This window comes from Peromyscus maniculatus, chromosome 15 (genome assembly GCF_049852395.1).
Source record: "Peromyscus maniculatus bairdii isolate BWxNUB_F1_BW_parent chromosome 15, HU_Pman_BW_mat_3.1, whole genome shotgun sequence".
Taxonomy (NCBI): Eukaryota; Metazoa; Chordata; class Mammalia; order Rodentia; family Cricetidae; genus Peromyscus; species Peromyscus maniculatus.
This window is the reverse complement of record NC_134866.1, coordinates 72,973,085-73,000,021: the sequence shown is the minus strand read 5'-3', so window position 1 is coordinate 73,000,021 and position 26,937 is coordinate 72,973,085. Positions and strand designations below refer to the sequence as shown.

General features: G+C 45.8%; 1 protein-coding gene across 2 annotated transcripts in view; it reads right to left on the bottom strand.

Annotated features, from left to right (window-relative positions):
* Positions 1 to 22,419, bottom strand: part of Ap3b1 (adaptor related protein complex 3 subunit beta 1) — a 222,839-nt gene extending 200,420 nt beyond the window's left edge. Inside the window, exon 1 of one of the 2 annotated variants that reach the window (XM_006981765.4) lies at positions 22,110 to 22,419. In XM_006981765.4, coding sequence (XP_006981827.1) covers positions 22,110 to 22,237 — 128 coding nt within the window. In that variant the 5' untranslated portion in view covers positions 22,238 to 22,419. Of the gene's footprint in view, positions 1 to 22,031 lie in introns of both variants that reach the window. The other variant, XM_076552077.1, reaches the window with a different exon arrangement.
* Positions 22,420 to 26,937: the final 4,518 nt, after the last annotated feature.

Here is a 26,937-nt window from a genome sequence, read left to right as displayed (position 1 = left end):
TCCACACAATGACTTATTTGTAGTAAATCTAGTAATAGTAATTTCATAATAGTATGCACACTGAAAAAACCTGAATGTCCACCATGAAAATGTGATTAAGCCATAGATGGCATATCCGTCACTCAGCAATGATGAAGGACTAACAATGATACAGACGCTCAGAGTCCAAACACAACAGGGTGAGGCAGGGCGGAGTTCACGTAACACTCAACTCAGCTCCAGTACAGGGCAGACGCCTGCTATCGGGAGCACCTGGAGGAGGGGGAGGGAACACAGACGTGTCCCCATCCGAAGATGACGTAAAGGTTCTGCACCTGTGGCGGTGACTTCATGGGCACGCGCATCCGCCAAACATGTCTACGGTAAGGTTAAGTGGGCAGTTGGTTATGTGAAATCCTAGTTCTGTAGGACAGACGAGAAGGGGCTCCCCAGCACCTTAGCCACATGCATAAATAAGACATTCAGTCCATGGGAAATTACACCCGAGAAGGACACAGGATCAGACAGGCCAGACTTGCAGACTTTGAAATGAGGGCGTATGTTCATGTCTATTCAAGAATTTAACTGACTCCTATTTTAGTTCATCAAAAGAAACCTCTCAAGTTACCACAAGTTGCTTTGGGACACCGAGCATAGAGCCCCCAATGCTGTGACCCTTTAATACAGTTTCTCATGTTGTGGTGACCCCCATCATAAAATGATTTCATTGCCACCTCATAACTATAATTTTGCTACTGTTATGAAGCATAATGTAAATATCTGATATGTGGTCAGTAGACTCTAAAGGGGTCGTGACCCACGGGTTGAGAACTGCTGCCCTAGAGGCTGACAAGTGGTGCTAATTACAAGCACTGGTTCATGAACTGCAATCTGTCAGTCTACAGCAAACTGTGAAACGTATCTTAAAAAATTCCACACGCATGGTCCTTCATGCAACACATTCAACCACCCAACGAAAACCCCCGCAAGAGGGGCCGGTGAGATGGCTCAGCTGGCAAAGACACCAGGCCTGGCCACCTGCGTTCAATCGCCGGGAGCCACCGGGCAGAAGCCAAGAACCAGCGCCCGCATGCTGCCCTCTGATTTCCACATGCACCCTCTGGCACACCCACAGACACCAACACAAAATAAACCAAAATGCAATTTTAAAAAAGAAAGAACACTCGGAAGACCTTCCTTCGCAGCCGAAGCCTGCACACAGGTCAGGGCGGCCTCCGCACGTCAGACTCACGGCCTTCTTACCTGACACAGACCATCTCACAGATTCATACTAAACATACTCGGTCATCACCTACCACGGACAAAGGAGGGCCGGAGGCTTAAGAGACTGGCTGCTCTTGCAGAGGGCCAGGGTGTGGGTCCTAGCACGCACATTTGTAACTCCAGTTCCAAGGGCTCTGATGCCCAATCCCGGTCTCTAAGGGCATCACATATGCACACTGTGCACTTACATACACACAGGCAAAACACTCCTCTACACAGTGACGGCTCTTCTTGGTTGTCAACCTGACTACATCTGGAATTAACTAAAGCTAAAGCAGCTGTGGGGGACTTTTTCCTAATTTAATTATTTGAATTCAATTATTTGAATTATTTAATTACCAGGGGAAGACACACCTTTAATCCAGATCTTCTGATGTGTGAAACCCCACCTCCAATCTGGGCCACACCTTCTGCTGACAGCCTACATAAAGGACATGGGAGAAAGTTTTCAATCTTTGCCTGCCGGCTCTTGCCTAGCCAGCATGTCCATTCCTTCACTAGCACTGGAGTCTACTTCTTCAGGAGTCCAGTGAATACTGAAGACCAGCTGAGATGTCCCGCTCTGTGCACTGAACAACCACTAGATTCCTGGACCTTCCATTGGGAGACAGCCATTGTTGGACTAGCTAGACCACAGCCTGCAAGTCAGTCTGGTAAATCTCCTTTCGAAATATTCAGATTCGTTATATATGTTCTGTTCCTCTAAAGAACCCTGACCACCAATACATAAACAACTTTTAAAAACAACAAAAAAGAAGAAATGATTAGGGCTGGGGATGGAACTCCGTGGCGGAGCACTGCCGTGCAAGCACAGGCCTGGGCCCAGCTCCCAACTACAAACAGTACCATTACTAAAACCGAAACTGCACGCTCTCCCCGCTCCCAAGCTCCCAATGAAGTCCAGCCTTGTGGAGACAGCCCTTACTGAGGTCATGACTAAGGTCTTTTAAGAGACAAGGATATGAACCCATACATTGAGGAATGACCAGGCGGGGACACAGCAAAAGATTGGCCATCTGCAAACCAGAAAAGAGAGAGCGCAAACACAAAGCTGCTGACGCCTGGGTCAGACACCTTCAGAACCTTCTAGATTAACTCGCCCAGTACCTGGAGTTGTATTATAGCTACCAGGCAAACTAATAAAGAATGTAAATGTTAAAATTGTCATTATAGCAAAAATAAATTAAAAAGGGAGAGCTAAGCATACTTTTATTTTCCCACAGAAAGAATACAGAAAATTAAATGTATTATAAAAAATAAATTTTACTTTTACTTTTCAAATAACTCATTAAATGTAATAGTGACCATTTGTAGGAGACAAAAAAAAACTATAGTAATTAAAATAACCAATTAAAGTCTAACCAGTACTTTTATGTTAATTAAATAGTAGAAACAGCTATGTATAAAAAATGGCAGGCTGGAACATGGCTCAGTGGCTAAAGGCACCGTACATGCAAGCTGGCCAGAGTTGATCCCCAGAGCAGGTAAAAGCTGGCAGCAATGGCATGCATCTATAAGGCCAGCACTCCATGGAGACGGGAGGCAGGGAGGACATCATCCAGAGGCTTGCGGGCCAGTCCATCCTGCAGTGCGCAGCACAGCCGTGCACAGCAGAGACCCTGCCTCAACAAGGCGAGGTAACAACCTGCTGTGGATGATTGACTGGCTGATAAATAAAGTGCTGATTGGCCAGTAGCCAGGCAGGAAGTATAGGCAGGACAAGGAGAGAGGAGAATTCTGGGAAGTGAGAGGCTAAGGCAGAGAGACGCTGCTAGCCCCCACGATGAGAAGCAGATGTTAAGATACCGGTAGGCCATGAGCCACGTGGCAACTTATAGATTAACAGGAATGGGTTGATTTAAGATATAAGAACTGGATAGCAAGGAGCCTGCCATGGCCATACAGTTTATAAGTAATATAAGCGGCTGCGTGATTATTTCATAAGTGGGCTGCGGGACTGCAGGGGCTTGGCGGGACCCGGAGAGAAACTCTCCAGCTACAACAACTGACTCCCAAAGGCTGTCCTCTGACCTCCATATGCACACGATGGGGCACGCTTGCCTCCCCCCTAAACAAACAAACAAGTATTGGGGGGCTGGAGAGATGGCTCTGCAGTTAGGAGCACTGGCTGCTCTTCCACAGGACAGAGATTCCACGGCCAGCACTCACAAGGTGGCTCACCACCATCTGTAAATTCAGTTCCAAGGGATCTAACCTCCCCCCTTCTGACCTCTGAGGACATCAGGCTCACACATAATACACCAACATACATGCAGGAGAAACATGCATGTAGGGAAAACATGAATGCACATAAAATAAAATAAATCTAAAAAATAAAATTTTAAAAGAAAAAACTCTCTCTAAAGATACACAACTACTAAATATGAAAACACTGTAAATCTCACTGTGGTAAACTTAGACTCCCCTCTATGCACCCCAGGCTCTTGAAGTCTGAAGACAACAGAGAGCTAGGGGAAATAATGGCATCTCAAGGAGAGGTTTCCTTCTACTTTGTCCTATATGCCATCTTACATATGACACTTACCTAAGTGGAAATCCTAAACCTAAAAGAAACCTTTAAGGTGTATTTAGGTTAAGAAAATGCACCAAAAAAAAAAAAAATGGAATTAGATAGGAACTAAACAGCAAGTGTTCTCAGGAGAGAGAAATGAACAATGAGAAAGAATAAAACATCAATTTAAGACCCGCCAACCTCTCACCCAGACATCACCTTGCCTGGTCCTAATGGAAGCCCAGCTAGTTCCTCTTACACACGGGCAGATGAGGCCTTCTCTTCAGTCACCTGTGTCCTGACCTGTTCCCTCAAATGAAAACCTAGACAACAGGATCTAGATACTCAAGCAAAGGTTTGGTTCTTGTTTAACAGAAAAGACAGTCTTCAAGGCAAACACGCGTCCTGCTGTGCTGCCCCAGGAGGGAGCTAGTAACTCAGGTCCAGGGGAAGGATGCAGCCCCGACTTCCCCACAGCTGCCATCATGACCTCCCAGAAGCTAACTGCAGACCGTCCCCAGCTCCCTTTGCTCGTCACCGTCACCAACAGGAAGGACTGGAGGAGCTGGCACACCCGGCTCACTCAGGGAGTGCACTTTCTCCTCCTGCCTCCAAGTCGCTGCCTTCATGATGTGTATTCAAAACTGACGAGCAGGGAGAACCAGATGACCCTTAGAAATTAAGAAATGTGTATACATTTCAAGATGTTTGAAATCACATTGAATTGGCAGCATCTGAAGCACTCTGCTAAAAAGCTGGGTCTGTTTCAATGCAGGCTTCTTTATCTACCCGGGTCTGCACTTACTGCTAAGTCGCAGCATTAGAGAGCCAACTTTATTTTTACACAAGCGACACCTTGTGGTGTTGAATGGTATAACTTTTCCCATCCTGTCCTGTCCAAAGTAGGCCTAAAAGTTCGAAGGAACAGGAAATGTACAACTGAAAAGCAAAGCAAACCTTATTCTGACCAGAAAATGTGCCCCTCCTCTACCAGAATGATCCAGAGCACAGCCCCGAAGCACCATCCACCAGCTGTGCAGAACAACCTGGGAGGAGGTGGAAGTGAGTCTGGAGACTATTAATGGCCTTTCTTTGTCATAAATCTAAACTCCAGAACTCACTGAACTCCCCGCCTTTCTCCCAGGCGCTGGGAGGGCAATATAAACGAGGAGGGAACTGAGACTGACTGGCACAGGTGCCCACCAGTGCCACTCAAAATATTATCTGACAAGGTCTGGTCCAAGACACAGAAACACAGAGCACACACACACTTGGAAACTTGGAAGAGCAATTTGACAGTATAATTTTATGTTTATTGAATCTAATAAAAATGGGGGCGGTATTTTACATGCTTTTTCCCACTTTATTTTTCTAGTAATTGATTTTTATTGAATTTTATAGAAGTATTCATCCATGACAGTCTGAAATTTTTAAAAGAAAAGTTCTTCAGCAGTTTGGGAACAGAGACCACACAATATTCTTGTCAGTTTTACTGTGGTGTGACTTACAATCTCCAATTCTAAGAGTATACTCTGTTCAATTTGCACACAACTGTCAACCCCAGAACATTCCCTCCTCCAAGCTTGCCTGAGACACTTCATAACAAGCTCGCTGCTCACACTCCTGACCCGCCTCCAGCACCCTAACAATTACCACCACTTTGACCCTGTTTTTCTAGAACTGCATATAAGCTGAGACCACGTGGTAACTGGAATTGCACGTGTGTCCTCTTCAACACAGACTAGGCCAGAGGTTCTCAACCTGTGCATCACAAACCCTGTGGGGTCAAACGACCCTTTCACAGGGGTCGCCTAAAACCATCTGCATATCAGATACCTACATTTTAATTCATAACAGTAGCAAAATTACAGTTATGAAGTAGAAGCCAAAATAACTTTCTGGTTGGGGGTCACCACATGAGGAACTGTGTTAAAGGGTCATGGCATCAGGAAGGTTGAGAACCACTAGACTAAGCAATCCTTCTATGACAGATCCATTTCCCATCAGCAACTTCTCTCAATAATACTCATCCAGGTTTCAGCTCTCAGGTATAATTTAATTTTTATTTATTTAAGAGGACTAGTTTTGAGACAGTCTCCCCACATAGGCCAGGCTGGCCTGAAACTCCAGATCCTCATGCCCCTGCCTCTCTAGTGTACCACTGTGCCGAGTGCATTTGTTTTCTGACATATAAAAACTGTACATATTTATGGGGTACCACGTAATATTTTGATACACATATACAAATCAAACCAGGGTGAGCACACCTGTTTTCTTTGTGGTATGTGCGTGCGCATGCGCGGGTGGAGGTCAAAGAACACCTCTCAGGAGCTGGCTCTCCCCCAGGTCACTGGGCTGGCACTGCAAGGGATTTTACCCCAAGCATCTTCTCTCTGTTGAAAACACTCCAAGTCTTTTCTCCAGGTCTTCTGAGATGAATACGCACTAGTTATCATGACCTACGGTTACCTTCCCTTCCCTCAAAGCAGTTCAAGAGCTGTGCACCACTAAGAGCAACACCTGAGACTTCAATCCAAGAATGAAGGTTCAGCAGAAGTGCTGGGGGCAGTGACAGAGGTGCACCCCAACAGGAGACATCTAAGTCTTGGGGGGTGGGGGGACAGATGACACACTGAGAAACTCCGGACAGGAAGACACAACTCGTGGCGGAATCAGGCGAGTGTGAATGGGTCTGCAGGGAAGGCTGGGAGCTGCAGCAGGATGCATGCTGCACCGCCAAGGGCACCAACCTTCCAGCGCGTTTGCGGAACAGCACCTGGCGTGACGCGTCCATCACCCACACTTCCGCTGGATCCTCGGAGCTCTGCACAGCTTTATTTAGGCATGTGTTGTTCACTTACAACATACAAAAGTGCAAAAAAAAAAACAAAACTCCAAGAACCTTCACCCATCCAGCCACCCCTCATCAACTCTCTAAAAGGAGAAACCACAATAACCCAAGTGGAGACGGAAAGCTGGAAGAGCCACACAGACAGATGCTACCTAGAGGTACGGGAGGAAAATAGCACCGATGGGATGTACAAAGCCTGAAAGGATGGGAGTCGTTCAAAGTGACCACTGACATGAAGACAGTGGGGGACAGGAAGGTCTGAACAAAAAAATCACAACCTTCTTAGGTTCTTTTCAGATTCACCAAAGCTTTTATTCTAAATAGCCAGAATCTGACCAAAACTTGAGATGGGGATGGGGGACAAATGGCAGAAACTAAATGGTGAGGGGAGATGGAAGGGAAGAAAAGAAATGTAGAAACAAATCCACCACTGATTCCAATACTAGAGTCACCAGGTAGAAATTGTAAAATAAGCCGGGCGGTGGTGGCGCACGCCTTTAATCCCAGCACTCGGGAGGCAGAGCCAGGCAGATCTCTGTGAGTTCGAGGCCAGCCTGGGCTACCAAGTGAGTTCCAGGAAAAGGCGGAAAGCTACGCAGAGAAACCCTGTCTCGAAAAACCAAAAAAAAAAAAAAAAAAAAAAAAAGTAAAATAATTAAATATGGTCACAAATCACAACTAAAAGAGGGACAAAATAGGTAATACAATAAAAACAGCCAGCCAGAATAAACAAAAAAGGATATTAAGAACTGAAAAATACAGGACCTGATCAGGGTCAAAAGCCCTCTGGGCAGTTTTAACACCAGACTAAGAACTGAAGGCAGGGTCCAGGGAAAACGTGCTAAACCAAAGCCCAGAGACAAGGGCAGGAAACAGCTGTTCTAAGCTGTCAAAACACCTGACAGCTCAAATGAGCGCCAAAAGCAAGGATGAGAAATCAAAATATAAAAATACCTGAAGAAGTTGTTCCAAACTGAGACAGACTTGAAGTCACACATTTTAAAAAAACATCTTAGGAAAAGGGTAAAGATAAAAATCACACTAAGTGTAACAGTCAAATGACTGACAACAATGAGAAACCACCCATAAAAGCTTCCCCAAAATTAAACACATTAACGAGACAGAGGTCTGTAAAGCTCTATAAAGGGACAGATCATAAATATTCCAGGCTTTAACAGTCACACTGTCTCTGATGTAATACTCATCTCTACTGCAGCATGAAACAGCTACAGATAACACATAAATAATCAGACATGCTTATGTCCAAATAAGACTACACAGATGGGCAGGCCTTCCTCACCACTGACAGCCACTTCAGAAGACATTATATCAAGACTAGAAGATAATGGAAAGAATTAAAGAGCTAGAATATATTTTAAAAAATGGGAACATATAATTCTAGACCTACTGAAATATTATATATTTAATAATTTTACTGTCAGTCACCAGGGGAACTTGATAAAACCTATCTGGAAGCTAACTCGGCAAAGCCACCATTTAATTTAATATTCAATAAACTCTGACTTACAATTCTACCTTTAAAAACTTTTCCTATAATCAGGCAAGGTGGAGCACGCCTTTAATCCCAGCATTTGGGAGGCAGAGGCAGGTGAATCTCTGTGAGTTCCAGGTCAGCCTGGTCTACAGAAGAAGATCTAGGACAGCCAGGGCTGTTACATAGAGAAACCCTCTCTATGAAAAAAAAAAAATTGCTATGAGCAGATAAACTCACACAAGTGTGTGTGCAAAACTGTATACTGCAGAACTCCTTATGCTTGACCAAAGTGAAATCAATCAATTGTCCTTCAAGAACGGAGTATATTAACCTCAAGGAACACAGTATTGTTCCTTATGGTAATACGGAAAGATCTCCAGAATATATTAATTAAAAAGGAAGACACAGAAAGAATGTTGTATCTGTCCGCCTAAGACCTTTTGACTTTTTACTTCTGAAACAATAGGTAAGAACTTTTCCATTGCAGTTACCTGTGACAGTATTCGAACGGAAGTAACACATCGTGTGTTTATAACATACACTTAACTCAGCCCCAACTTTTTCTGTAACTTAACCACTTTAGTTTGCTGTCATATTCAGAGACAAAGTCTGGATAAAGTGTATGTGGCTGGCATTATTCCCACAAAACTGATAGAGAAACCAGCACAGAAAACAAACCATGGGAGAAGCTGACCTCACTCAACCTTCGTTATTACACCGTCATAGGACTGGGATTAGTGAAAGATGGAATTAAACAAAACTTATTTCCAAATCCAATACTGTGAAGGACCATGTAAGAAGTACAAACTCTGTAATTAACAGGATTACATGACTTCCTTGCTAATCACATTCTACCATGAGAAAAAATACTGCATTTTTTTTCTTTTACACTCTAAATTTTACATCAAGAAAACTGATTGCTGGAACCATAGTAAACACTGATTGTAATTATTCTCAACGGCAGTCTAAAATGTCTGTGATATACTCCTATGTAAGTCAAAATACATTTTATTTTCACTGATAGTGCCTGGGCTGTATTTGGTTAACATTAGCTCATGTAGAATCATCAGCTCAAAATTAATTAGTATTACAGAATAGTGTATTCCATCCAAACAATTCATCTTTGTTGGCTCACACGCCTCACTGCTACTGGCATGCCACCATGATAATGGGCATGGTGCCACAGTAACAGATGGGCATAAACACAGACATGCCAAGCAGTCAGTTGGTGCATCAAGTCTGAGTATTAGTATTCAATCTTCCTCCAAGAAATTCATCAACTACATGAGGGTAAATATAAGTTTTCTACAACTGTGTTAGCAAGATATGCCAACTCAAAGCTAGATTAATTTTAAAACTCCTTTTTTAAAGCAAACATGTTTCCAAGGCCATTGAAGGTAAGTTTCCCATCTGATGTGTTGGCTGGGCCTTCTGTGTAGGGAACTGGAGGGACAGATAAGCAATCTCTACTGAGAGAAGCTCCTCCCTGAAGCACCTGAAAAGGTGTGTTTCCAAAACGCAACTTTGAAAGGTCACATGGTGACGGTGTCAAGCTGGACAAGCTCTGGGGTGGCACTATGGGTGTTCTTACAGTACTGAATTCTACCCATGGGGAGCTGGCTCCAAACCTGGAGCAGGAATAGACAACACGAAACTGGGAGGGGTGCGGTATTAACTGCTGGTAACTACTTACAGCTATCAGCAAATACTAACGGTTTATGTTCAAGAAGTTAACCGTCTATACTTAACCATTTGTTAGATCTCTTAATCCTCAAAATGACTCAGAGTGGAGCTTCTACTGATACCCTCATCCCTATTTCATACCCAAGGAATCCAGGGGCCAAGAATGGTAAGTAGCCTGCCAGGTACATTAACCCCTCTGTGACAGGCTTGCACTCCAGGCAGACTAACTGCAGAGTGGGCTTGCCTGAGCAACATGCCTTCCTGACTCAAACTCACCAATAGCCATGGACCTGTTGTGATCTTTCTCTTAAAGAAGGGGGTTTGGCATTTGTACTAAATCTTAAATGCAATGCATGAACTGTGTGTACAGACAACCTCCACAGCTCCAAACTGAATTCTCTGTTCTTGGCTTTCCAAGTGAGCACCAATTCTCCTCTCTCTTGGCTTTACTAAGAGTCCACACTGGCCTTTTCACATACCACACGCTGCCGCTCAATGGTGTCCAGCATCACTATCAAATTGTAACCAGCAAATGTCTACCACCAACCTAGATATGAAGAGTCCACATTGGCCTTTTCACATACCACAGGCTGCCACTCAATGGTGTCCAGCATCATTAGCAAATGTCTACCACCAACCTAGGTAGGAAGAGTTCACACTGGCCTTTTCACATACCACACACTGCCGCTCAAGAGTGTCCAGCATCATTATCAAATGTCTACCACCAACCTAGGTAGGAAGAGTCCACATTGGCCTTTTCACATACCACACGCTGCCACTCAATGGCGTCCAGCATCACTACCAAATTGTAACCAGCAAATGTCTACCACCAACCTGGTGATGAGGCTACATCCACCAAGCTGACTGCTTAAGGAATGTTCTCTAAGCCGGGCGGTGGTGGCGCACGCCTTTAATCCCAGCACTCGGGAGGCAGAGCCAGGCGGATCTTTGTGAGTTCGAGGCCAGCCTGGGCTACCAAGTGAGTCCCAGGAAAGGCGCAAAGCTACACCGAGAAACCCTGTCTCGAAAAAACCAAAAAAAAAAAAAAAAAAAAGAATGTTCTCTACCAACTCAAACTCAACAGATCCAAAACAGAACTCAACACCTTCCTTCCTCACTCCAAACTTGCTCACCATTACAGAATACCATTCTCATGCTGGTCCCATTTAATACCCCCAAACGTTTCTAAAATAAATCTCTTTAAGTTCACCACTCTTCTACTTAGAATTCTTTGCCAGCTCCTTGCTGTGCAAACTTCCATGACGAAGTCCAACACTCTGCACAGAGTGCCACATGACTCATGACACAGGCTCTGGCCACCTCAGCCTGCCCACCAATCCTCTTCATTGTCTCCCAGCGCTGCGCTCTGCTCAAACTCGACCTTTTCATGTCCCCAGTGAGCTCTAAATCACTGCGCACAAGCCAGCAGTACTCCTTGGATGTTCGGCCACACTATACCACTACCCGATGTGGTAACTGGAGTCCTACGGTCTCATTCCAGTGGGAATGAGAAACTGAGTCTTTCAGTTCAGTTACAGTTAAATAACTCCACTTGGCTAGCAACACAGCTTGGAACCTGTGTCTGTTTGATCCCTCTGCCAGCTACAGACAGGTATATGAGGAAAGTCTGCATAAGAGCTCCCATCATTAATACTCATTCTTTCTTAGGTAATTCTGTTAATAATTAATGAGGTCTCAATCTGTGTGTGAATATACATATATTCTTATTTGCATGCCACAGTTGTTTACTGTCGTGTGTGTGTGTGTGTGTGTGTGTGTGTGTGTGAGAGAGAGAGAGAGAGAGAGAGAGAGAGAGAGAGAGAGAGAGAGAAAGAGAGAGAGAGAGAGAGAGAGAATGTGTGTGTCCTCTAACAACACCTAAAAAGCATATTCCTCAGAACAAAGCCCATCCTGGAAGGGGAATCCACATCTCTAAGAGTTAACCAATTCTCTCTGGGCATCAGGGTGGAGCTTATTTTAGAGCTGCTATGCGTCTACTAAGTGTTCTGTGAGGAAAGAGGGTATTATTCCATAGTTCTCCTCCTAGAGGAGAATACCCCAGCACTTAGTGCGCCTGCTTCTCCTTTTTCTACCCATTCTCACCCAATCCTTTTCGCTAGCCTCATTTCTCCCTTACGCTCCAGACTCACTGCCTATTTATAAACTCTACTTCCATGCCCAGCACTACCTCCAACTTAACATGCCCAAGTCCCTGGCCCCTTAGTGCTGGGGTTTTGTGTGTCTGCCTATTGTCTTTTTATAGTCGTCTTTGTAGTATTCAGTAGCAATTCTAAACTTCCACTGCACAGACAAAGGAGCTCAGATCCATCCCTGCTGTGTCCTACACATCCACCTACTGTAGCTAAAGCATCAGCAACTCCACCAACATGTGGCCCACGGATCATCTTCTTGCTAAATATTGCATATCTCTTGGCTGATCTCCCATCTCAGACCTGTAAATGACCACTAGTTTAGGAGCCTTTAAGGTCTTTCAAAAGGTAAACAGGGGCATTCCATCCTTTCCGAAAACCCCTCAATGGCATTTCTTCCTTCTCTCTCAGGGTAAAAATCTAAGTCTTTACAAGGCCCTTTGAAAGCTGGCCCCCATCCTGCACCCCAACTTTACCTCTTCTTATCTCATCTTCCACTAGTTTATTTACTGTTCCTCCTGCGCTTACTCCAGCCACACTGGCCTCTCTCTGATCTTCACATGGGTTAGGTTCTCCTGCCTTGATACCTAAGCAATTGTATGCCTTGTGGCTCAACAGACACCCACGTGTAGCTTCCTCAACTCCTTCATGTACGCGCTCCTGGACTTTCTCCTGGCTCTACACTGGATACTCCAGCCCAACCTCACTCTAAACTACCTCCCCCTCTTCCCCCTCCCTCCTCTCCCCCTCCTCCTCCTGCCTTCTTGACCATCAGACTCTAAACTATCCCGCCCCAGCATTAAGAACAGTGCCTGGAGCCAGGAGATGGCTCAAGGGTGAAGACATACACCACCAAGGCTGCCCATCTTAGTTTGATCCCTGGGACCCATTTGGTGAAAGGAGAGAACCAATTCCCAAAAGCTGTACACTGATTCCAACATGGAATAGAACATACTCACAGGCACACAAGAACACACATACTATATACATACATACACACGCATGCGCATACTAAAAGGAAGGGGAGGAAGAGAGGGAAGGAAGAAGATTTTTAAAGAGCAATGCCTAGCATGTAGACAGCATTCCTATGTGTTGAATCAATAAACTACTTCTAAAATGTGTTAGTTCCTGAAATACATCAGTCCCACAATTGACACTTAGCAGTTAACCATGTTCTAATTACACACTCTGCTCTCTTGGCAGACCAGACTCCAAGCCCTTAGCTATGGAGCCCGCTACAATCTGGCCCCACCTTCCACGCCCCTCCTCATCACTCTGTCCCCCATGTTTACTGGTTTCTTCCCCTCCCTTCATGGTCGTATTCTTAACCCACCCCAAGAGTAAAGATTCTGGCTTTGGAACCAGACTCATCTACAGCCTCCCCCTTGTTCGGCCTCCATGCCAACTCCCCCTGAAGGATTAGACACTGGCCTTCTCTCGGCAACACAAATAACCAGGCCCTCAGTGAGCCGACGTCGGCTACAAACTGTCTCCTTGTGTGGATCTGGAACTTGCTCTGCCTGATATGCTAAATGTCTTCCCTAAATACAACCAGCACTGTTCATAATATGAAATACAGGAAATCATTTCCTCTCTGATTATTCTACTTTGGGCTCTTCACTTTAAATTTTCCATTTGGACTGGGGGCAATTTGTTTTTGTCAGTGGCTCATTTATATACACCAGCGCGACGCTGTCATATTATTTTACTACGACACATTTGTCATTCTGTGAGTGTAACTTTAATGCGGTTTTTTTAAAAAGAACATTTCAGGGAGCCATCTGTCTGCTTTTTGTTGTTGCTAATGTTTAAGATCATTCCTTGGGAAGAACGACGACGACGCTCAGAGCCGAGTGTTTCCCGGGACAACACGATCTCACAGCTCACAATCTGACAGGCCCCAACTGCAAGGACTGGGATTTTCAGAAACGCTGGTGATCTTAAAGGACCCCCTATACCAAGGGGTGAGCAGTTTGCTGGCTGGGCAGCTGTTAGGTTCTCCACCAGGGACAAGCCACGTGACGAAGAACAAAAAGGACGCTGCAGGAAGGAGGACCCTGCTTACAGGCATGCTCCACCACATCTTCACTCTTCACATGTAGTTTAGGATGCACTTCAAGAATTACATTATATTAACAATGCCATTCAATAGGGACATCACACAGGAAAGGTGAGAATTCCAATACAATTCACAGTGAGCATGTGCCCATATTACTGTCAGGAGACAAATGCCTAGAGTCTACAGTAGAAACACCATGGGCTGGGAGTCTAGCTCAAGGCAGACCACAAGCGTAACACGTACAGGACCCTGGGTCCAATCACAGCACCAAGACAAACCAGAGGAATGCATTCAAAATGAGCCCAACTTTGTAGTAAAATATGCCTTCGAAGAGGATGAGACTTTAAAATTTTGATTGACATGACAACTCCAAGTTAAGTAAACCGAACACAGCCAAGACAGAAGCAATGCCATCAAGAGTGGCTGTTCTGAAACAATACACAATTAACTTCAGGTGAGACTATCCAAGACCAGACCTTCTGCATAGGGGCCACAGAAAGACTCACATCACCCCCCCCCTTAAAGGGCGCAGGGGATCAGCCACGCCCAATACCCCCAGCCACCCTGTCTGCCGCCCCACCCGTGTGTGTGTGTGTGTGTGTGTGTGTGTGTGTGTGTGTGTGTTTGCACAAGGGTGCAGGCTGGAATTGCAGGCAGTTGTGAGCCACATGTAGGTACTGGAAACCGAACTGCAGTCCTCTGCAAGAGCAGCAAGTACCCGTAATTCTCTCGGAGCCTTCACTTCTGAACAGCGCAAGCTAATTAATTAGACTGCTAGTTTGATCTGAATCCCTGAACAGAGTAAAAGGACCTGAAAACACCTGTCAGGCAAAACTATGAACCAAAAAAATATTTTCCTGATCCACTCCACATAAATTGTGTCATTTAATATTACAATGTGTAAGGGCTCTAGGTCACTGTTTCTCAACCTGTGGGTCATGACCCCTCTGGAGGTTAAATGACTGTTTCACAGGGGTCACATAAGATATCCTGCATATTAAATATTTGCACTACAATTTATAACAGTAGCAAAATTACAGTTATGAAGTAGCAACAAAAATAACTTTATGGTTGGGGGGTCACCACATCATAAGGGACTGTATTAAAGGGTGGCAGCATTAGGAAGGATGAGAACCACTGCTCTAGGTAAATGTTCAACAAATATCCATTGGGTTTCCAGAATCCTAAGCACACAGAACTACTAAATAATATAAACATTTCCATCAGAAATACCAGAGTAAATAAGAAAGAAGACCAAGTTCTTACTATTGGAACATAAAGAAGAATTCAATAAAAAAAAAAATGCTACAGATCCTAATCAAACTAATTATCAATGGGAATTGAAACAATCGCATAAGCACATTTACAGACTCAAACTGTGACGCCAGGACACCTTTTAGGCTGTGTTAAATAATGTTTTACTATTAGTGAAGTACCGACCCCTGGAACTGGCTTACTTTGAAAAACCTACTTAAGGACCTCCTCTAAACAGACTGTCTCATTCGGTGCATGTCTGCTGCCTTCTGGAAAGACAGGGAAAGTGGCAGACACACAGCCGGACCTGTGACAACTCCATACAAACCGGTGTGTGACCTCCACACAGCAGCCGTGAAAAGCACTGGATTCAAGAGTAGAGGCAATGATGGAATGCTCGAGGTTGATACTATGAAGCTGATAATGCAATGAAAATGCACTGGTGTAATCTACCCACTCAGGAAAACATGCAGCCAGTGCTTTAGTAGACTCTAACCCTGCTCTGTGGACCTGAAGTAACAAACCCACCCCGCATGGTCAGCAGAGGGTTTGAACTGTCACCTCTCGGTGTAGTTCAGGGGGGGATGGGCTGCTAATCTTTAATTACTAGAAGCAAGGGCCTCTGCAGCCTCCATTCTAGTCCCTCTCTCTCTCTGCACTCTTTCCTGATCCTTCTATTCAGCCACACGCGGGTTTTGGCTGCACGATCAGCCCATCGTCTAACAAACTCTCCTGAGGTGGTGGAACTATCCCCAAGCTTTCCCAGCTGCAGCCTAGAAGCTTGTCCGAATCTCTCTCATCTGAGCACGGGTCCTTTCTTACCACTCTCCTGATCTGTATTCTTGGCCTAAATAACACTCCCTCTTTCGTCCACATGACAAAAGTCTCCTCAGACCTTAAGCTCCAGCAGTACCACTTCAGTGAAGCTCTTACCAGTGCTCCTTCCGCTAGTCCAGATTCTAGTTGAGAAATAATCTGGGGGGCATGGTGGCCCACGCGGGTAATCCCAGCACTGAGGGAGGCTGCAGAAAGAGGGCTGCTGTGAGTGTGAGGCTAATCTGGTCTAGAGCCAAGAGTATGCGATCCTACCTCAAAAAGAAATTAAAAGATAGATAGATAAAAAGGAAGAGAAGGAAGCGACGGGGAAGAGAAAGAAGGAAAAAAGGAAGAGAGAAAAGAAGGAAGAGAAGGCCAAAGCTTTCTTTCAAATACTGTCTTACAAAACACTCCCAGAAGCCAGATGCCACATGGTGGTGGTGCACGCCTTTAATCCCAGCGCTTGAGAGGCAGAGGCCAGCCTGGTCTACAGAGTGAGTTCCAGGACAGTCAGGGTTACACAGAGAAACCCTGTCTTGAAAGATAAAAAAAAAAAAAAAGAAAAAGAAAAAAAAAAATCCCAGACCAGGCAAGTATTAATCACACCCTTTCTAGAAACGAGGAAACTGAAATTTGAGGAAATCAACCAAGTTGAACATGAAAGCACTATTATTGGAAAGCACTTATTTAAACCTAGTCTCCTGTCTCCCGTGACACTCTACTGCACCACAATGCTCCCAAAGGCACGGAGACTCCGGGACCTTGTGCTCTGGTATCCTACATTTGCAGTCACTCTGCTTCTATCGCACTGAGTGGGGGAGAGAGATGGACGACAGCCCCACTAGCTAGATCAAAGGAGTCAGTTCTAGCGGCCTGTGGTGGTTTGAGGGAGCATGACCCCTACAGGCCCATATGTTTAAACGCTTGGTGCCCGGTAGTGGAACTCTTTGGGAAAGGATTGTCCGACATGGCCTTGTTGGAGGAGGTGTGCTTCTGGGAGTGGGCCTGCCTGCTGCCCGCGGACCAGGATGTAAAGCTCTCAGCTACACTCCAACACCAGGCCTATCCACACCATGAATGGACTCACGCTCTGAAACTGTATGCAAGCCCCCAATTAAATGCCTTCTTTTAGAAGAGTTGCCGAGGTCAGGGTGTCTCCTTACAGCAGTAAAATAGTGAGCCAGTTACAGCTCTCAGTGAACTAGCTTGGAGTTGTAAGAAAGTTAGCAGTGAGCAGCTAAAGGCTCTAAACAAAGAAATAAGGTGACAGAATTGCTAATTTACCCTGGTACGATCAGTACACACGGAAACACATGTTGAATACCACAACCACCATCATAAATATATACAACTACTGCACAGTAATAAAAATTTTAAAGGATGCCTTAAATTGTTTAATGAGATACATAAGATACTTAGAAATTCAGAAGAAAATCAGGACATTGACTAGTCTTACCTGAGTCATCTAGAAATTACTTTGCAAAAAAAAAAAAAAAGAAAGAAAGAAATTACTTTGCAATTAAATGCTTAAGCCAGAAAGAAATGTGAAATTCTTTCTTTACACATACACCCAAATGGACTAAGATAAAGGAAGGTTCTCTCTCCCTTTTTTTTTTTTAAGATAAAGAAAAGTAACTTAGAAGAAAACTAAAAGTAGTGAAAGTATAGACTATTCCAAAAGAAAAGGGAGCAATGAGTTAGTTGTTTACATTTCAAAGTGAAGAAGGAAAACCCTCAATCCCAGTGAACTAACCCGCCGGGGAGACTCACAAACAACTGTGCGGGGAGCTGCTTTCATAAAGCTATATAACCCTCCCAAATCTGACCGTGTGTGAAGGATTGCACAGAAAATTCTGAAAACAAAACTGACTGGGGATTGACTGGGAAGAGATGAGACAGTCAGTGAAGTACTAAAGAACAGAGTCCCAAGATACAGGAGAGAGCACACGGAGGAGGACGCGGAGCCGGGCACAGCGCACAGCAGCAAAGGCGGGGTCAGAAGACTGATGTCTCAGACTAGGGATGACTCAGCAGTGAGGAGCACCTGAGTGCTCCCAGCATCCGCACCAGATGGCTCGAAGCCATGTTTAACTCCAATCCCAGGGGACCGACGCCCTCTCCTGGCCTCCTTCGTCACCTACACTTACATGCACATACTGGCACAGACATAGAGACACTGACAGAGACACACACACACACTCAGACACGTTAAAAAAAATAAAATGAATCTTTCAAACAGAAGTATCATAATTGACTGCTGAAGACTTTAATGAGAAAGCTCTCTACATGGTCTCAAGGTACCGAGAACAGATTGCAAGGAGGGCGTGAATAAAAATAGTAATGATATAGTCAAGACACCAGAAAAGCCCTTAGCTGGGAAAATCAGGAAGATGGTGGATGTCCTGTGTCTCTAGCCCTAACAGCTGAAAGACATGTTACCTTTGGCAGTGCTCTAATCAGGGCCATGTAACCCAAACCTAAAGATGAAGAACCACAACAAATCCCTGTTGATTACTATGCTATAAAATAATTGACTAGTACTTTTTAAATATGTCAAGGGTGTTGGAACCCACCGAGGTTTCCTAGTGGCTTTACCCAGCAGGACTGCATAAGGGGCTGTTTGGACCACAGGCCTGCGTACCAGGTGTTTGGAAGGGTCTACACTTGGTTGTATCTAGCAGGGGGAGGTCTTCTGCCCCTCCCCTTGGCATTGTTATAAAAAGCCCTTTTGAATAAAGTTCAGGGCTGGTGGGTTTTGACCCAGGCCCTCCTGAGGCTATCCTGTGTTTCTGTCTTTCCTCTCGCCGTCTAGGTTTCTCTTTCTAACTAAATGTTCCTCACTTCTCCCTACTCAAGAGTACCCTGGTTGTAAAAGTGGGAGCTGGTCCCCCACACAAGGGGTCATGTGAGGTGAAGAAAGGCTAAGAAATCATTAAGGGAGGTTAAAAGGATATGATCACTGTATGAAATGTTGTAGGATACTAGACTGGATTCCATACTAATGAAAAGCATCCTAAAAGAAAGGAAGAGGCAACATTGGAACAAAGGGAAAAACTGGACTGGTTACTAGTCTGTATCAATATTAAACTTCTTGATCGTATCTGAAACAACGACTGCATAAGAGATCGTTTTTATTATCAAAAACAGAAACTAAGCTTTCAAGGGTAAAGGGTATGTATGATTTAAACAACTTAATCTCCATGGTTCTGAAGATGACAATTCATGTGACATGTGTGCATATGTGTGTTCACGTAACAGGGAAGGAAGAGAGGGGAGGGGACAGGGGTGGTGAGCAGCACAGCGACTCTTGTTTTGACTGGTGATTCTGGACTAGAGAGACAGCTCAGTGGTTAAGAGCACAGGCTGATCTTGCAGAAGACCCCAGTTTTATTTCCAGCACCACATTAGGCAGCTCACAACAGCCTGCTCCAGAGATCCAATGCCTTCTTCTGGCCTCCACCGGCACGGCACAAACCCACACACCGAGACATATAACTACAAAGTGAAAAATGAAGAATGATAACCGGTGATTCTACATAAAGAGTGATCCTCACAAATGCTGAAGAAAAAAAAAAACCTAAAATGACTTGAAAGTAAAAACAAAAAGAAAAGAAGCTATTTCAAAGCAACCCATTAGGAAGCAGAGCCAAAGAGCGGGGTGTGGTGGGTCGCGCCTGCAAACACAAGCACTCAAGAGTCTAAGGCAGAAGGGTTACAAGTTTGAGGCCAGCCTGGGCTACACAGTGAGAGCCTGTCTCCAAGGACTTTTTTTTTTTTTTTTTTAATGAGAACTCAGGAGCGATTAAGTGGCCACTTGCAGAACAGGAGTGTTCCTTTCTGCTGACTAACTCCACGAGACTGCAGTTCCGGAGCCAAAATGTGTCAACTCCTGAAAGCTTCAAGGTCATTGAGTGTCTCCGGCTGCTAGTCAAAGTTTTAAACTTTTCGTGAGCTATATGCATTCCCTAGTAAAAACAGCATCGATTTCAAGTCCAAACACATTAGAGAAAAAACTGAGATTAAAAGGTCTGGGTTCAAATTCTGACAGCTCTGTGACCTTGGGCAGATTAACCACTGGACTACAAGTTCCGCACCATTAAAGTGGAATCAGAGAAGTATCTGCTAACAGTCCACTAAGGACTGCGGGCTGGGGATGCAGCTTGGTGGCAGAGCACTTGCCTAGGCAGGCCCCGGGACAGACACACACTGAATGTGATATAATTATGAGTACCCAAATGCACAAGCACTCAGAGGCAAGGCATTTTAATTCAATTCTAACTTCAATTAACTATAAAGCCATATGTTCTTCCCAAACCAGGCCCAAACTTTACTTAATCTAAAAGAAAAGAAGAAAGCAGCCTGGAGGTGGTGGCACACGCCTTTAATCCCAGCACCCGGGAGGCAGAGGCAGGAGGATCTCTGTGAGTTCAAGGTTAGCCTGGTCTACAAAGTCAGTTCCAGGACAGACTCCAAAACTACAGAGGGACCCTTTCTCAAAAAAAAAAAAAAAAAAAAAAAAAAAAAAAAAAAAAAAAAAAAAAACCACACAAAGAAAAAGGCACCTGAGATGCTCACAAATCAGAAAAGGAGATTAACTGTATACAAGTCACATGCAAATTCAACAACTGAAACAATTTTTGCCAAGTAAAATATGGTGGCAGAATAAACTCCTTGTTGGATCATTCAGTCACCTAAATGTACACAATGACAGATAAGATCTATTATTTCTTAAACTTTCCTATCCTAGAAATAATGAACACAAAGATAATTAATACGCTATATACAACATTTCAGTCAAGGGAGTCAAAATTTAACCTCAATTTCAGCTATTAGCACTTTATAGTCTATCCAATCCTATTAAAATTTGAATTATAAAACTGGTATTGACAGTTCACATTGTAATGTCAGTACCGGGGAGGAAGGAGGACGGCCAGTTCCAGTTTAGGCCAGCCTGAGCTACAGAACAAGACTGCCTCTAACCACCTCCCCAAATTCTTAGCTTAATTATAACCTCCTAACATCTGCAAAACTATCAGCCTGGTTACTCTACCTTAAGTTGGCACAATCTAGTGACCATCTGTTATGTTTTACCACACTGTGTAGCAATAAGAGATCAAAAATAAGACAAATGTGGACTGGCGCGGCGCTGCATGCGCTGGGGAGGCAGAGGCAGGTGGATTTCTCAGATTTCCAGGCTGGCCTGCTCTACACAGTGAGACCACTGGGGGGCGGGGAAGAGTGGGGGACGACACTGAAACTAACAATTAAAAGTTGTCTTAATTCTGTACATTTATACACAGCCCAATTCTCCGCCCCCCAAAAAATGCAAATCTAAACTAAGAAGGACGCGGCTAAGGATGTTTTCAATTCTGGGTGGTATCTGACATGAACCCTTAGTAACTTTTTACAAAAAATGTACACTGCTTAGTGTTTGTTTTTTAAATTCACTCTATTTGCAAATAAATAAATCAGGACTGGTTCACAACACTGTATTTAAATATTATCTCAACGTTGGGGGGTGGGTGGAGAGGGGAGTACCCGCCAGAGGTGATCAAAACCAGTGTGTCATTCATACAGAACCCCCAAACCACCGCTCAGCCCCTATACATGGGCAGAGTCCAGTAAGCAACATTGCTACTCTCAACCTCCCTCCCACATAGTCCCTTCACCTTAAAAAAAAGTGACTGTCTCCGGGCCTGACCCTGCGGACCTTAAATTAACGAGAAGTTCAAAATTTAACGGTTTGAGACGGGGGACCTCAGCTCACCAACTGGTCCTCTTCCCCCATCCGCCGCCCCTCCTTACACACACACACACACACACACACACACACACACACACACACACACACAAAGTTTGGAAACCACCAGCGCCGCCTCTCGCGCCCCCAGATGTTCCCCCTAAAAAAGCCAGCCCTGCCCCCCGGCGGGGCCACCCCAGCCACCCACCCGAGCAGCCAGCCGGGCGGCCGCCTGGCGTCCCCGCGGCGGCAGCGGCGCTCCCGCACCCCGAGCCCGGGTCCTCACTTCTTCCAGTCGCTGCTGAAGAGGCCGAAGGCGCCCGAGGGGGCGATGGTCGAGGTGGCCTCCTGCCCGAGCTCCGCCGCCTCCCCTCCTCCCGACTGCTCGTTGTAGGCGAAACTGTTGCTGGACATCGCGGCGGTAGCGGCGAGCGGGCGGCGGCGGCGGCGGTGGCGGCCGGGGGTTCTCTCCGAAGGGCTCGCGTCCCGAGGGCACCGAACAAAACTAGTTGCGGAACGGAGCGGGGCGCGCGCCGGCGCTTCCGGGCTCGTCACCGCTCGGGCCGGCCGACCCGGCGGCCCACCCCCCCTGCGCGTGCGCACTGTGTCCGTCCGGGCCCGGCGCCTGGCCGCTCCCGGGTTGCGCTCCGGGTCTTAGAGGCGGCCGGGAAGCTGCACACCGGAGCCTTCCAGGAAGCCCGTTTGGCACCGCGTCTGCTTGAGGGTGGTGGGCTTGGAATCAACTCCTGGATACGAAGCCCTTGGGTGCGTTTTTGCTGGAGGAGAGCTCTGATCCTCCAGGGTTCTTTGCTTCACTTCGGCTGCCCACGGATCGCTCCCCGATTCTTCCAGGGGAGGAAAAAAAAAAAGCCATGCACACTCCGGATCTACTCCGCTTCAGCTGTCACGAGCTCTCTGCCCTCAGGGCTGGTTTCCTTCCCTCTCCCAGCCAACGTGGCCTGACTGACGTTCTAGACTTGAAAGCTCCTCCTCCCGAGCGTAGCTTGCAGGCTCCGCACAGGGGCGGCCATCCCCCGGCAAGCGTGGGCTAGGTAGTCCGGGGGGCCCGAGGCTCCCACTTGAAGCTCGAGGCGAGCGTCCTGCCTGCTGCCAGCTGCCTGCGGGAGTGGCCTCGCCTCTGAGCGCCACCTGCTCCCACTTTTTGGCAAACGGCTTTCTAACATCGCCTAGCCAGGCAGGTGGGATGGTTGCTGGCTGTGGAGCAGCTGCAGCCCTCCTGCCCCGAGCAGCTTTCCTGGGGGACCCTCCACAGCGAGCGTCCCTAGTGACTACCGCCCCTTCGTTCCGCTTTCCCTTCACCTGCAGTCCAGAAGGGACTGAATACCTGGAGCCCTGCAGCCAGCCACCAAAACCCAGGCATAGCACCAGGCTGACACCAATGGAGGCCCACCAAGGATCCTCTACTTGACTGAAAGGTCAGGTCTTCTCTGGAGAAACATGCTCCTCCTTAGTGCTAAGAAGGAGAGGAGCAATTGGCCTCCAAACTGATCAAAGGTTGGCAGTTAATTGACCTTTCAATATACCTGCCCAGACATACACTCTTAGAGCAGCTCAAATATGTTGCTCCCCCGTATTGATGATCTTGATAGATTTGTAGTCTTGCCTGCAGCTGATCGCCGGTGATGATACATAAAGAGGAATTATATGACGATTATACATACCCCAGGCATTGTTCTGAGTGTTGTGCACAGATGAATTCATTCACTAGGGAAAGACACTGGGCTTCGGTTACTTCATCTGTCAAGTAAGGACACCGATGTACACATCACTACACATCACTACAGAAGATAGCTGAGTGCACAGTCTCTTGATTTTAGAATATGTACACTTTTACCAGATCTAAACTGTTCTCCAGTGTCCTAGCATGTTACCCCAATGCAATGTATGAGGTATCTTCACAATCTCATAATTTTGTCATAAATGTGAAATTATGAATATTATTTGAGTCATAATTAATTTTATATTCATGTTGATAATGGATGTGGGTATCTTTTTTTGTACCCAGAGTCCCGCAAATACCACCAAGAGACCCAATCCGATGCAAAAGCGAATAATCTCTGTATTGTTACAAGTTAACTCGGGACTCTTTGACAAAGCAGCAGAGCAGAAGAGACCCCGAGGAGCAATGGGACAGGGTTTTAAAGCAAGGGAGGGCTTGGGGGTCTACAGATTACCTAGGAACAGACTCAGGATTGGTTTATGTGAGTGGCAATCATGTTAGTAACTTTTGATTGGCTGGGGTTAGTTGGGGGTTACTGTAATCCATTTTGGGGCAGGCCTGGACAAGTCTCAGGCTCTGTCCTTGAGCTGCCATGGAGGCTGGCTGGCCCAGCACATACTGACTGTGGGGGCTGCTCAGTGGCCCAGGCTTTGTCCTTGAGCTGCCATGGAGGCTGGCTGGCCTAGCACACTCAGTGGCCCAGGCTTTCACATTGACCCAAGCACGTGGCTGTAAGTTGGTGAGGGGTCCCAGACAGTAAACAACTGGCTGAACTTTGAGCAGTCAGAGTATGTGCAGAAAGGGAGCTACTGCAAGGACTGTGTCTTTGGTTCACGGCCCTCCCAGAGACTGCTTGCTCCAGTCTCAGGAAACTGAAACTGAGGCCTGATCTCTGAGAGAAGACTGAGCAGCCTGTGACGGCGTCTGCTGGGTCCTTTCACTTTCATGTTATTATTCCATATGTTTTTTGTATTCTTGGAATTGCACATAAACATATTAGTCCGATTTATCTCAAATAGTTCATTTTCTTATGGAAAAGGTTTATTTTGTTTTTAATGACAGGGTTGTTTGTAGCTAGAGTTTTTCTGCCTGGCCCACAGTCAGGACAAATCTTTGTCACCCGCCAGTCCCACAGCCGCTCAGACCCAACCAAGTAAACACAGAGACTTATATTGCTTACAAACTGTATGGCCATGGCAGGCTTCTTGCTAACTGTTCTTATAGCTTAAATTAATCCATTTCCATAAATCTATACATTGCCACGTGGCTTGTGGTTTACTGGTGTCTTCACATGCGGCTTGTCATGGTGGCGGCTGGCAGTGTCTCTCTGCCTCAGCCTTCTGCTTCCCAGAACTCTCCTCTCTCCTTGTCCCACCTACTTCCTGCCTGGTCAGTGTTTTATTTATTGACCAATCAGAGCAATTTGACATACAGACCATCCCACAGCACTTCCCCTTTTCTTTTTTTTAAAAAGGAAGGTTTTAACTTTTACATATCTCCAAAGCCAGCTTGGTATATTTGGGAATTTGGGCGGAGCTTCTCTTACTACTTCCTGCTGGAGGGGGCGCTGTATCTTATGGGGACACAAAGAAAAATTTAGGATCATGGAGTAGTCCGTGAGGCTGTATCGTCTGAGCCAGTTGCCTTGAAACGATTCTGGATGTTGGATTATCTGGGCCATGGTGTCATCAGAGACCTTTCAGGTGGTCTTGGCTGGTCAAACCTGATGTATCTTAATCTGGAACAAATCCATAGCCTCTTGCTTTCTGTAGAAACAAAAACAGAGCCTCCTTTCCAAAGCAACATATCCTTATATCCAAATTTTGAAGTCAAGGTACCTTTAAAATATACATTTTGGCATAACTCAATAGCTTTGGCAATCAAATGTGTTTCTTCAGTTACAAATATCAAAGAGAACATAATCCAGATTCTCTGTGTGGTAGCCATCTCTATGTGGCTTATTTTTTTATATTACCTTGAGCCTATTGCTTTAAACTGCAGCCTTTTAAGCCTGAAACGGAGCTGTGGCTGCTGGCTCCGCCCACTTCAGCTTCCCAACATGGCGGTGGTACGTTTTCCACCAGCTCTGGGAGCCATCAATTCTCAGAAATAGTGGGTCTATGCTTCTATCAAAGCAGCGTGTAGCCCAGAAATCTCTTTTTGTTTGTTTTGTACTAGCAAAGGCTAAATCCACCATGCAGCTTAATGTGCCACTTGCAGAGGCCTCATTCCCGCCATACTGCAGATCAAGCGCACACGCCAGGAACCTGCCAGTAGCTCAAACCGGCAGCTGCTGCTTATTTGAGAGAGACAATTAGGAAGCTGTTTTTAGTTCCATTTTAGAATCTTTTCTCAGGTTTTAGGTGGAAACTCTTGCCAACTCGTTGGGCGCCATTTGTAGCTAGAGTTTTCCTGCCTTGCCCACAGTCAGGACAAATTGCTGTCACCCGCCAGTCCCACAGCTGCTCAGACCCAACCGAGTAAACACAGAGACTTTTACTGCTTACAAACTGTATGGCCGTGGCAGGCTTCTTGCTAACAGTTCTTATAGCTTAAATTAATCCATTTCCATAAATCTATACCTTGCCACGTGGCTTGTGGCTTACCGGCGTCTTCACATGCGGCTTGTCATGGTGGCGGCTGGCATTTTCTCTGCCTCAGCCTTCTGCTTCCCAGAACTCTCCTCTCTCCTTGTCCCACCTACTTCCTGCCTGGCCACTGGCCAATCAGTGTTTTATTTATTGACCAATCAGAGCAATTTGACATACAGACCATCCCACAGCAATTGTTATTCATTAAACGGTGCTGTTTACCATGCGAGAAAAGCCACGAGGTACAGTGGTGGCGCACACCTTTAATCCCAGCACTCAGGAGGCAGAGGCAGGTGGATCTCTGTGAGTTCGAGGCCAGCCTGGTCTAGAGAGTGAGTTCCAGGAAAGGCACCAAAGCTACACAGAGAAACCCTGTCTCGAGAAAAAAAAAAAAAAAAAAAAGAGTTTATTAAGGGAATAATAAATAAGGGTGCTTAGGCCTATGGAAAGATTGTGCAGGAAGAGAGGGCAGAGGGAAATGTGGGATCCGCTTTTATAGGCTCCTCCCCCTGCCCCCACATATACGCATATGGGCTTACGTAGCTACACCACACATGCACATAGATTACGTGATCACGCAGTGCATGTAAGACCTAAAGCCCTGGGATAACGAAGCATCTTGCCAGGCCACGTGCAGCATAGGGGTGTGGCTATGAATCCTAATATTCCAGATTCTTTGTTCTTATAAAAAATGGCAGGTGAAAGGGAATAGGGGTGTTGTGTCTCCCCAAACTGCTTCGAGCTGACTCAGTGGGTGTCAGTTAACTTCTGGGAATAGGGAA